The 13653-nt window shown below is 26.9% G+C and overlaps 1 protein-coding gene across 1 annotated transcript; it reads right to left on the bottom strand.

Moving 5' to 3' along the window:
- Window positions 1-581: 581 nt before the first annotated feature.
- Window positions 582-3004, bottom strand: Vps20 (vacuolar protein sorting 20). Its single transcript, XM_035092693.1, has 4 exons — window positions 2829-3004; window positions 2529-2638; window positions 1825-2234; window positions 582-1005 (listed from the first exon to the last, which is right to left on the bottom strand). The coding sequence occupies exons 1-4, from the start codon at window positions 2892-2894 to the stop codon at window positions 962-964; spliced, it is 630 nt and encodes a 209-aa protein (XP_034948584.1). The 5' UTR covers window positions 2895-3004; the 3' UTR covers window positions 582-961.
- Between the last annotated feature and the right edge of the window lie 10649 nt (window positions 3005-13653).

Raw genomic sequence — 13653 nt, 5'->3', positions numbered from 1 at the left:
GAAAATAATGTCATCCAAATTCAAAATAATTTAATTCTTGATGATCATTAAATTTTTTAGAAAAATATTAACCGAATGATACTGATAATGATTAATAATAAAAAATTATTATTTAATTGCTCAACCACGTTATTATAAATTAGAAGCACATAGAAAATCCTATATTTGAATTGTGATTGTAAATTAACGTGAGTGAACGATTAAGTAATTGTCAAGGACAATCAGTAAGACACAAGGTTGAAGTGATCATGACGTAGAAGACTATTCTATAAAAATGGTATTCGATGAGTCATTAAAATTCTTTTAACATATTCAAGCTTTATATTTCATTTTTTATGATTCTCGGTTTTAATTGAATCATCACTATTATTTGAGAACCATTTTTTTGGAAATATTATCATATTGAATTATTCAGTAATTTTTAAAAAATTTTTTGCTTCTTTTATTATTGAAATATAAAAACAATAGCAATAAAATTATTAGCAAACATAGAAAATTTATCACGAAATGACACGAAGCTTTATATTTTTAAGATAATTGTGGTTTGTAAAATACTAGTTTTAATAATCATTTTATCACAGTTATATTAAAGATTATAGTTACAATTGTTATATTATAATTTTTCAAGATAAAAATATTTTTAACACTTAAAAATTATATTTGTTAAAATAATTTATATTAAATGTAAAGTTTTTATCGATTCATAAATTTATTAATAAAATAAAAATTAATTAAATATTTATTCAAATTACCTCAAGTTCTTTGGGCATCTGAAGTTGATAAAAACTCCGTTCTACATTGTTAAAATTCAGCTCTGAATTATTACAGTCAGTGCTTATACAAATTTATTTATAAGTTATTTGTTTTTTCAATATTGAAACTGTACATTATATACATTCATCGTTGCGCAAACTTTTGAAATCTTCTATTTTGTGTAATCATGAAGAAATGCAATCATAACTCATGCTTCAAGAGCAACAGGTTCAGACTCTTTTCCCGCTCGTTCTAGAAACACATAAAATTATTAAATAGCAAGTCTTATATAAAACAGTGAAGTACATATATTTGGTTTTGACACTAATGATAATCAAATGAATTAAACATTTATAAAAAACTGTTATGTATCAAAAAGATGGTTAATGATATTACATTAAAAATTCACACTGAAGATACATTTTTTCACTAAATCATATAATACACTTCCATTCATACACACTCTTCATACTTCGTATGTACTAAACTACTTTAGACCGAGGATTATTCAATTAAATTTTCAGAAAATCAAATTAAATCAATAAGTAACTAATGACTAGTAAACATAATAAGACAGTGTTAGATTATTAATAATTTTTTATGAAAACATAGATGTTTCTATACATTAAATAAAATAATCATTCTTGATTGGAATAATAATTATAAAAGTTATAGTTGTTTAGGTATAAAAGAAGTCAGCTTTTGAAAGTATCTTGAGATTGGTAAATAGTATAAAATAATATATTTTCATTAATCTTCATCGGGATTCAGAATCATTGTTTAGTACTTGAAGAAAACGATAACTATTGATGCATGAAGTTTTTATGGTAACATAGAATTATGAATCTTTTTTTTTGTTGTTTTCGTATCTCTGATCTTGGAGGTAAACCGAGACTTATAACAACCGAAGAATTTAGTCAAGGATATTAACTTGATATAAAGAATACTAAAATACTGATTTACATTCAACGTTTTTGTGATATTAAAAAAAATTATGACATAATGGAAACTTTTGTCTTCTTTACTATTTATATAATAAATAATTTTGTAAAGTAGATAAGATTATTTTACCTTTCTTTTCTTTTTTAACTTCATCGTCAGGTACATCAGGCAGTAACACATTCTCTGGAACTTCAGGCATTGTTTCTGTGGTTTCTTGGTCAAACAATGCATCAAGTTCAGCTACAACTTCGTCTTCATCTTCTGCAGTCAGTTCTCCAGATATTAATTCATCGATTTCTCGTTGTTTTTCTATGCCTTCTTTTGTTTCGTCCATAACTTTTTCTATTTCTGAGATCGACAGAATATCGTGTAGTTTTTTCAAAGCAATGTTGCCTATTTTTAGACCGTCAATAACTTTAGTTTCAATTTGTGCAAATTCTAAATCATGAACCATTCTTTCTAGATTTTCTAATTGGCCATCAGTCTTGGAGAGTACTTGTTCTTGGAATTTCTTTTTACGCAAAAGAGAAAGAGCTCGTCTGTAAATTAAATAAGCATTCATTGATGTTTTAAAATTACTTAGAGTTATTGTGTAATTAGATTTGAATATCATATTATAATACTAAAGATTTATTGTTAGATTATTGTTGATAAAAAATAATTCTGCTATTAATGAAGTAGATCAAATAATAACAATTAACATAGATATTTGATTTGATTCATAAATAATGAATTAACTTGATACAAGTACATTTATAATTAAAATGGCTTCTTAAACTTCAATTGATATTATCAGAAATAATATTCTACAATGTATAATGAATTTTACTTACTCTTTTCTCCCATTTTTGATCAATTTTTTGGCTAATTCTCTGTCTTTTTCAATATTTTGTTCAATTCTTTTTTGATACTGTTTTATCTTATCTCTCGCTTGCTTTAATTGCTAGAATGTAAAAATAATCTTTAAAAGTGGATACGAATCATTCATTATTTATTTATTCTCATATTGTTACTTAAAAAGAAACATAAAAAAAAGATATAAAGATTTAATAACATTAAATAGTTGAATAAAACATTATTGCAATGAACTTTCAATCAAGGTTATGGTAGCTTTTTTGTTAATGTGTACTTACTAATACTGCCTTATCGTGTTCCGTTACTCGGCTTTGAGGTTTTTTCTTTGAAAAGAATAAACCCATTTTTAACTATTGATAGTTAAATATATATTGTCAATTTTTAAACAAGTTATAAAAAAACAAAAGTTTTAAATTCTTGTTAACTCAACAAGAAAAACATTGATTACGCTGACATTTTGTAATTAACAACTAACGACCTCTTTGAAAATCCAGAGGAAAAACTTCTCTTATTCTCTTCTATCATCAGATGATAAATAATAAAAATTAAGACTGGGCTCAAGTAATGGAGCTGACTGATTCCTCCTATCTCAATACATTGGATCGTATGTTTCTAATTTCTCCGCGAATTTATGTTTTTATTTAAAAATTTGAGTCCCAAATTAAAGCTTATTTTATGCTGCAGTGCGGAAAGTACAAATTTTGATTATCAAAATTCGTGCTCATTAAACTAAGTTTGCGCAATTCTTGCATCATTTTCGTACTTAAAAAAACATTTTTTAATATATTTTTTAATATTATATAATTATGATATATGTATATATTTCAATAGTTGAAAAATTTATTTCCGGTGTGTTTGATTTAATACTACATTCCTCAACATAAAGACAAAGAGAATGAATTGTCGAACATTAACATCAGACCATTCCCTCAAATCATTGAATAAAAAAATAAATGCGTACATAAATATTGAAAGTGGTGCTACTTTCCATCAAGAGAGAAGTAAACCGACCGGGCTTCCCTAAATAAAGTTCTAAAATGACGTATCTTCAGACGTTCTTGATCCAAATAGTGGAATTAACTACCTTGGAACCTGCCAGATGGCAGTTGTATGCTAGTTTGAAGAATTTCAAATATAAATATTTCAAATATAACAACATTACAGAGAAATTCATTTTTTTTTTGTAGATATATTCTTACAGGCACCGATTAAACCATAAGTTTCGACATGAAGATAGAAAATATTTGATTCAAAAATATTTGCCTTTCTGAAATAAGCATTTATTAATTAAATAAAAACATCTGAAATCATATTTTAGTTGGATTGATCACTGATTATAATTATACACTAGCTGAATCTTGCAATCAACATCCCCTTAATTGGCACTAAGCTAGGAGATTAAGATCCTACATATCAATATAGTTTCGATATATTTTCTGACAGAATGTCATATCTCAATGATTTACTTGCATCACTGTTCGAACACTAGCAATTAAGATTCAAATTCAAACTAGTTTGATATCTTTGAGATGCTCAGTTAATCTTCCATGTTCAGATGCACTAATTTAAATTAATTACAACTGAAACTATGAAAGCTCTAATAAGCTTATCTTTTTAGAGGCTTATAATTAATTATAAAATGCAGCTTAAACTGATGTTCATTAGTTAAATTTCGTATTTCTAAATAATTCATTCATCAAATTAAAAAAATCAATTCGATCAAAGTTTCATTTTTATGAAATAATTTTCAGTTATTTTGTTTATAAAAAATTATAGCTATTATATTTTTCAATAAAACTATCAAACTGTGGAACAGAATAATCGATAATTATATTTCAATTTTCTATTAACATTGTTGACCGACGTTATTTACCTAAAACCCATTGGCTTCTTAGACCATTGTTTACCTGAAAGATCAAAGTTTCCAAACTGCTTATATCACTAAATTCCACCCTTGGAGCTAAAATTCTACAAGATTAACACCTCCTTTGATGGCGAATAATACTTTGATACCATAAAGTTATAATAATATTCATTACTGATTCTCGTAGAATAATTATTTCTGCTTTGTAATTCTTAAATTTAGATAATTATCAAAGGATTCTTTCAATTCTTTAAGGTAAATTTAACGCAATCTATAATTCTATCTGTATTTTTTTAATAACAGTAATTGTTTATCTCACAATGTCATTGTCTTTATAAATATTATCCAACTATCGAAGTCAAGAAGACTATAACATCAACAACACTTTGTTGATAAATATTTATAACGAAAACTAAAGATGATAGAGAAGTCAAGAATCCATGTAATAGAAAAAAATACTGCTATTATAATTTAACAATCATTCAAATTCTCATCTAATTTTTTGACTGTTTTTAGGAATTGAATTTCCCCTGACAGGGAGTTTTATCTTGACAATATTTTAAATACCCAGTATTCTTAAAAGTCTTGAAAAAAATACTTTTTAAAGACTAACTCTAGTAATAGATGAAGGCAAAATCATCATCAACAACCAGTTCGGCTTTAGGAGATAATATTCAACCGTAGAACAACTGTACAGAATAGTAAATCTGATTTCATACTTACTCAAAGGAAAATTGTATTGTACATCCTTTCTTGACAGAGCAAGCATTTGACGAGGTTTGACACGCTAGACTCTTATACAAAGTTAAAAAAGTATTCCCTTAGTTCTTTCTCTTACTGAGGTAATACTTTAACATAATTTATATTCATAAAATGTTTGAATGTCCTAATAAGAAACCAACTTGGCTTATTCTTAGCCTAACATGTTGCATCAAAGTATAATGCATTGGATCAATCTAATTAAACTTTATTTAGTACTGGCGCAGACATGGAGCTGTTTGTTTTTCATAAATAAAAATTACTATAATCAAATACAAATGATGACTTTTTTTTTCTAAATCTAAAGGCGAATAATGCTTTGAAGAAGCATCAATGATTCATCAAAATGAGGTACACAAGTAAGTTGAAGATTTGATGGTTTCAATTGCTTTACTTGTTTTTGTTTGATTTACTAGGTTGTTTGCCATCGACAGATCGTTCGACTTAACTATGTGTATACGTACCGTGCACAAAATGTGGGCGGGGGCGTCTCTGTGCCGAGCTGAAATAATGACACTATCAATAAAATTTACTTTCTGATCATGATAGGAAAAATAGAATAGCTCTATAAGTATGACAAATTCACATTTTTCACTGTACTTTCTTCTTCTCCAAAACTTTCTTGACATTTTTCAATGTTTGTTTGACTTAGATCCATCAATTCTCTACTTGAATTTATTTTACATAAGTTTTAAAATCGATGTATACTTTTTCTGATTATTTTATTTCATTTTTTTACTCAAATTGATACATGGAGAAAATTTTCGTTCGAAAATTACTCTACAATAAAGAATAACCGGAGGATGTAGCGTAAATTGAGAGCAAAAATATACTTCTCTAGCGTAAAAACTACACCGTGGCAATATAAACTTTACTCTCTTTATGTAGTAATATGTACTACATAAGGAGTTTACGTTTAAATAGAAAAAATGTTTACATTCATGCAGGATCTTTTTAACCTCATACAAAGTGACTGAATGTGAAAAAATATCTTTTATATAAAATGCTATCAATCAATATGTACAGAAATTCCATGTTCGCTTACATCCCTCTATTCATTTAATTGAATAAAAAAGATGTAAATTTGGGCAAGGAATGAAGTCATAGACATTGTCTTGGTTCTTTATGGCGGAAGAAACCGAGATAAGACAGCATCTCTAAAAATTGTAATAATTTATAAAGATGTAAAATTATGGAATTTATTATGTATAATCTAAAAAAATCAATTATTGTTATTTAAGTTTTGCTCTTGATTTCTCTAATATTTAAAATTAAAACATAATTTATGTAGAATAATTATTTTCTTGAAATAAATCATATTAAGCATTAACTTTTGTATTTTTTTGATATTAACAACAAAAGTCCCAGAAATATTTTTTAATGAACTCGAAATATCTTATTTTGTGTAATTCAATAGTATATTTATAATAATATTTATTTGGAATTTAGAAATATTGTGCTTTTTTCTTCTCCTTTTTCTCTCAATTTCAATTCTCTTCCATTTTCTTCTTTTCAAGACATCGTTAGATTGCTCAGGAATTTTTTCTTTATAATACTGCATTTTATTTATCGAAATCATGTTTGGCTTTCGCTGATAACTGCATTGAGTATCATTTGTGATTACGTGCTTGCTACAACTCTTTTGTTGATAATTCTCTTGAGACGTACTATTCTATTCTCCACGAAAGTGTGCCAAGTATCAAATCTTACTGCATTGCTGTTTTTCTCTTTATTTTCTCTAACCCGAATATTCCAGATCGAAGTTGGCAAACTTAGTTGGATCGATGGACGAGCCATTAAAACTCACTGAGATTGGATTTTGCTAATATAAAGCTTACTTTTGCAGACTCCACGTAACTTAATAATTCCGCAACTTGATATTCCAAAAGAAATTTTTTCAGGGATGAAACAGAATCGATAAGCTTCTTAAGTTATATAACAAAATTAGTAATAGTTTCTTTAATAGTGTAAACTCAGAGTTTAGGTATCAAATTTTGTATCATATAAAAGAACAATCTTATGCAGAAAATGATAAATGATAAATTAGATTTGATATTGAAATCTTCATTAATCGTAATATTTTTTACTTAATATATCATTAATGTTGAATTTGACTAATCAATAAGTATTTTAATATCAATAAAATAAGAATTAATTTATAAAATCGTTATTAAAATTATTTATAATTCATTGGGTAAAAACGATGCCAGTCTGATTCAACTTTAGTTTAAAAAATTATTAACTGTATTGAAGAAGCTTTAGTAACGTTTCAATATTAATCACCATCATCGTCTTAATTTTATTTTAATAAACAATATAAAAAATGTGCTTCTTTAACATTAATTTATGATAGATCAATCAGATCTAATTCATATGACAGCTAATAGTGTTAAATTTCTTAGATAAATTTTAATACCAAAGTAAGTAGCTCATGTAAGAGTGTAATAAATGATATTTATTGTACAATGCAGTAAATAATTTGTAGAACTTATAAGATCAACAAATTATCAATAAAGTTACCATAAAGTTATCTCGAATTTACTTGTAAGTAAGCTCATGATCTCCGAATTTATATTCAAAAAAAGTTACAATAAAAAATGATAACATTTTTGAATCCTTTTGCTATAGGATCAACTAGAGAAAGCAAAGAATTGAGAACGAATCTTTACGGATATAAAAGGATTAAATTTTGGAGAATAATATAGTTTCAAGTCACGAACTCACTTTTTCAATTTTCAGTTGGTATCTATTCCTGAAAATAGAAAATAATAGTCTGGTTCTTTCATATGGTTATATCACATTTTTATTATTTTATTGTAATTATATTTTCAAATGTATAATGTAATTTTTTCTTCAAACTTGTAGACTATTACATTTTATGAAAGTTCATACTTCATCCATCACTATCTTCAGTATTTTTCAATTTTCTTCAGTTCCAATTTTATTGAAGTTTGAAGTGAACTCACCAAAGTTTGTAGGACTCCAGCGATATTTAGATTCTTAACTTTTGAAAACTCACAATGTTGCGGGTATATTTCGAATTTACTACACTTCATTCAGGCAATAAGCTAGAAAAGAATACATATTAGCATAATTGATTATGATAAATCATGATGAAATTTGAAGATTGATGCTTTATGATAAAAATTCTACTTCTATAAGTAGAAGTATTTTAAACAGTCAAATTAACTTTATAGTAATAAAATACAGTATATTTTCATCTATATGATGCATTCCTTTCATCGTGTTATCAATGTTCACAGCTGGATCATTGTTAATCATGATAACCTAATACTGGTCCAGTCGTGATAGATGCCTGGATAATAACATGATGTAAGGAATCCCCTGTTTAGATACACAAGAACTGCCAAACTTGATAACTAAAAGTTGTATGCTAAGACAGACACGAAGTTATCATCTTAAGGTTTTCTTTGAGCAGATACTTTGATGTCAAACTTGGACCAGAGCTAAACAAGATTAGCACAAGCTTGCAAGATTAGCAATGTTGGATCTCTGTAATTATAAATAACTCATAAATTCTTTCAAACTCTGAAAAAAATATTTTTAATTTATTTAAAATACCACTTTAACATCAATATTTTTTATTCAGAATAATTGTTTAATTAATAATCCGTTCTAAGAAGAGAAATACTAAATGAGATAGAAATTGACTTTTCATGCCCTGAAAAGGTGTTCCAAAGTAGGAGGGAAAATTACCAAATTGAAAACTAAATATTTATGATTTAGTAATTAAATTCTACGAGTGTGATAGTAGTCGTGACAATTCTCTTTTTGTTGATAATATGTAAGTAGAGCAAGATCCATATCGAAATCCACGTCAGTGTTCATAATCACTTCGTCTGATGATGTGTGAGTTGTTCATCAAGGGTAACTATCAAGTTTAAATTAACTTAGAGAGTAACTCATCTTAATTATAAATAATATTCAAGTAATACATGTATATCAATTATTTTACATAAATATAGATCAAGTCAATTAATAAATCTCATTTCAATCATGTAATAATCATTTTAAATAATCAGCTTTTAAAAATTCATGCCAACTTAGAATAATAAATCAAAGTTTTCGTAATTTAATTGTAATAATTAAACAATCGATTTTTTGATTAATTAAATATATTTAACCCTTATAAAAATAACTAATACTATTGAATTAAGTAGAATACAATAATCTTATCAGTATTTGACTTGGATTTGAAAGTTTAGAAGTAACTTAGCAGGGAATTCAGAAACTTGAGTCTATTTCTATCTTAAATTACTCACTTACCTACCACTTAATGGCTTCGGTTAAATTTTAGGTATTTAAAGTACTTGGGAAGTATTTTGGTGACGTGAGATGAACTTTTGAAGTAGTATGATATGACCTAGTAGAGTTGATGGTAGACGTGTACTGTATGTTGTTAAATTTTGAGAATTTGCATTTGCTGTTATTTGGACAACCCACTTGACCTGCATACAAGTACATTGACGGGAATCTAGCCATACTGGTTCTCTAGAGATCTTGGTTGTTATCACCATTAATTTATATTACCTGAAGACGTGGTCTCCATGCTACAATGGTTAAGATAATTGACTTGAGTTCGAGTGGGCGGCATCTCAGAACATTCCTTCTGATTGGACACAGGTTCCCCCTGTCTTAACTCGCCTTTAACATCTATAGTCCTTAGGTACTTCTAAGGATTGACTTGAAACTCTCTGTACGTGATATAATTCTTGTCTTCACCAACTCTCCTCCGATTTCTGGTTTTACTTAAACCCAGTACATCGACTCGGTGGTTGGAGAGCAATCTTTGTTCTTACTCCCAAGACAGTACTTTATCGTCACGATTTTGATAACCAAATAGATTAAAAGTTTTCTGGGTTTCATGGATAACAGAATAATTGAACAAGAAATGGAATAAATTTTCTTTGAAATAAGAAACGTTAAGTTTTGCAGTTACAAATTTGTAGAAATTCAATTGTAAGTGGGATTATCTTGAAAGATCACACTTCAAAGTTCAAGTATTAACATTTTAAATATATTTTATGCTTTTATTTGGAGTTTTTAATCTGAGAAATTAAAATTGCTAGAAGATGATATATAATTTAATAATATTAACAAATTAGAAAAGAGTAAAACATTTTCAGAACATTTAATCACCGCCATATATAGACAAAATTGAATCAAAAATATTTGTATTTTGAAAAGAAATTCATACTATATTTCATACAATTACTCAACCATTAATATAGAACATGGTAACAAGGTGTTATTTTCTGCGGAATACACCCTCCAATGAATACAAAAAGTTATGAAGAAACACTAAACATTGCAATTAGTCTAATAACTCTGTGACCAGATATGTCAAACCGGTTAGTGATTCGTTTATTATCCTTAATAGATACACAGAAAAGAATTATTAATTTTTAGCAAATTAACACATTTATTGTTATGAATATATCAGAATTATCTAACCGATTAAATTCATTTCTAACATATTCCACTGTCGAAATTATTTTTTTGTGTATTTTTAACTTTCCAGTAGGAAGTTATCTACACTTTTGAGGTCTTTAGAGTCAAATGCTATTAGTCAGATAAATGCATACAAGATTGACATTTGCTTATTATCAAGCATTTTTATTGTTATCAAGTGTGAGTTATCAAGTGCATTTTTACTGGATCTCCCTGGAAATTTTACTTATGTAAGGTATTAAATTTTCTTTGATTTAACAATTTGTGTTATCAAGACGATTGATTGTCCAGGTATACACATTACCTCTAACAAGACACAAATATTTTTAATGCTTTTATAAGAATTCTTTATGCATTGAAAAAAATCGAAAGAGTTGATTTAGTATGCTGGGTTAAAGGACTCAACTGCAATATATTGAATGAGAAATTTTTTTTCGTCTGAGAATTTTTACTGGGTTACTGAGTAAATTTTCTTGGGTTCGCACATATAGTCTCGCATCACTGCTTGATCCTCGTAAAAATCAAAGAATTCTTCAATAACATTTCACGGAATCTCTTCTCCATATATGCGATATATAGTCCACATAATTTGAATTAAGTTCTTAAATTATATACATCATAAATGCAAATGCTATTCCACGAATTTTCATCTTATGCATACACAAATTTATTTTTAATATGTAATCAAAATCATTGCATGTGAGGAAGGATTATACTTTGTTTAAATATAAACATAAATTTTTTTCGTTAATTAACAACACTTTGAAAAAAAATCCTTTACTTTGTAACGAAATTATTAACAATAGACATTTACAACGCAAGCATGGATTTATAAGTTTTCTTTTGTTTTACAATTTTAATATTAGAGTTTATTCATATTTTGAAGTTTGTACTTTTGAATCTTTGTTTGTTAATAGTGAATGCCAGACCCTTTTCATCTAATCCTTTCATTCCTTCATCTTCGTACACTTGTAAAGGAATTAAATATACTATTCTAAATATTTAATTTAACTCATAGATGGTGGTTTAACCATGTAAACCTACTTCAAGACATTTTCTTCTCTTGTTGATAAATTCTCAGTAAATATTACTGGAATTAATCTTCTGAGTGAATTCAACTAAATTTAATACATTAGGTATAATACCATATTATATTTGCGTACTCTGATAGATATTTATTAAAGATTCTAGTGTATTTTCTGCTAATAACTGAAGAATAGATTAATTTCTTAAACAAATTTACTTGTTTATAAGTATTTTTACATTGATTAGCTGAACAATTGAGATTAGACTATGAGAATTATCTAATTATACTTCGATCACTTTTATGTAAATGACAATTGGATTAATATTAAACATACGGAGTGTGAGTTTTTCCAATACATTCTGAAGATCTGGGATTTGCAAAGTGATGATTTTATATTTATTTTTTTCCTTGAGGTTCCACAAAATTCAGCAAGAAACTATTAGTTTTTAAAATAATTTTAATCAAATTATTTAATGATACCAAAAAAATTCTTTCAAAGAATTTTTCAGAATAAATAATTTATTGTTGAATTCACTCCATATTTTTATGTAAACCGCACATTTGTGAGATATTTTTTGCAAGTTTTAAAAATTCAACAGAAAACGGAAGTAAATTAATTCTTATTTAATCAATGGGAAAAACTGCATTTTTAACTTCAATTTGTTCACTGACATGACCAATAATTTGACTTCATTTCAATTTTAATTAATTTATAACGATTTTAAGAACATCATACTTAGAAATTGCATTTTTCGCAGTGGTGTCGTTCAATTTTTTTTCAATTTGTTGGGTTCAATTTTTTTGTCTTATTGAAATAGTAATATTATAGAACTGTAGACAACAATCTCTAGTGTATCATATTTCGAGAGAAAAATTCTAGAAAAACAATCATGCTTTAGTATACAATGTTACATTTTTTATCCGATCTCAGTTGGAAAAAAATAATAAAATGTAAGAAACTGAGATAGTTTTAAATCAATCATAGTATGGTATAAAGTCTGATTTTATTTTTGCCAACGATCTTTAAACGAACGTTATATTTCTTGTTACTTTGTAAAAAATGTCGCAAAGAAAAAATATTTACTTAATTTTTTCACAAAGTTTCTAAGCTCTCTAAATTAAGTACCATAGAACTTGATATTTTCTTTCAAAATTCTTCTCAAGTAATTAGTACGAGTTTTTTTAACGAAGTTTTCAACTGTCAAAGCGGAGAAAAGATTTTCGACTTTGAACTTCAAGAAGTTGTCATAGAAACGACTCTTCAGTAATTAGCTCAAGATCGTTGAAAAGGTGAATTAAATTTTCTATTCAAAATTATACGTCTGAAATTTTTTCAAAGTTCTGTTTAACTAATAAAGTAACTGCATCTTTTTAGTATGTAAATTCTTATTCATTCGTAAATCACCTAATTTCATTATTTTTTCCCCCATTTTTTTAAATCACATATCGTATCTATGTTCTATCCTTGCTACTGTATGATTATTGTTATCAGTTTTAATGACTTTTTGAGACAATCTCAGTTCAGTCAAACTAAGTCTAAGATATTCACTAAATTTGTGCCAATTAGCACCAAAACACTGTCCACAAATTTATTAATAGCACCTCAAAGAATTGTACTGGAAGGATTAAAATTAAAACTTAGAAGAATCTACTAAAAAAAATATGCATAAACATGTATACAATTAAAAAAAATTTATTATAAAAGTTTGTAGTGACTTTCATTGATTAATTTTTAGAGAATATGATCAGAAATAACACAACATGGTTTTACCCAGATCATTCATCAATACATTCCTTGATGGAAGAACCAATGAAGTGGCAATTGATTGAAGCCATCACCGATCTAACACAGTAATGTCTTAAAATATTGGACCGTCATATACCAAACACAGCAGAAAAGTGATTAAATCGACGTAACATTTTGACAGCTCATTTCCCTTGAAGAAATATCTTCTTGCTCCTGCAAGATTGAAGATTGATT

This window comes from Chelonus insularis, unplaced genomic scaffold (assembly GCF_013357705.1).
Source record: "Chelonus insularis isolate UGA/USDA-ARS -01 unplaced genomic scaffold, ASM1335770v1 contig_94_pilon, whole genome shotgun sequence".
Taxonomy (NCBI): Eukaryota; Metazoa; Arthropoda; class Insecta; order Hymenoptera; family Braconidae; genus Chelonus; species Chelonus insularis.
The sequence above is the reverse complement of the archived record's forward strand: the minus strand, read 5'-3'. Positions and strand labels throughout refer to the sequence as shown.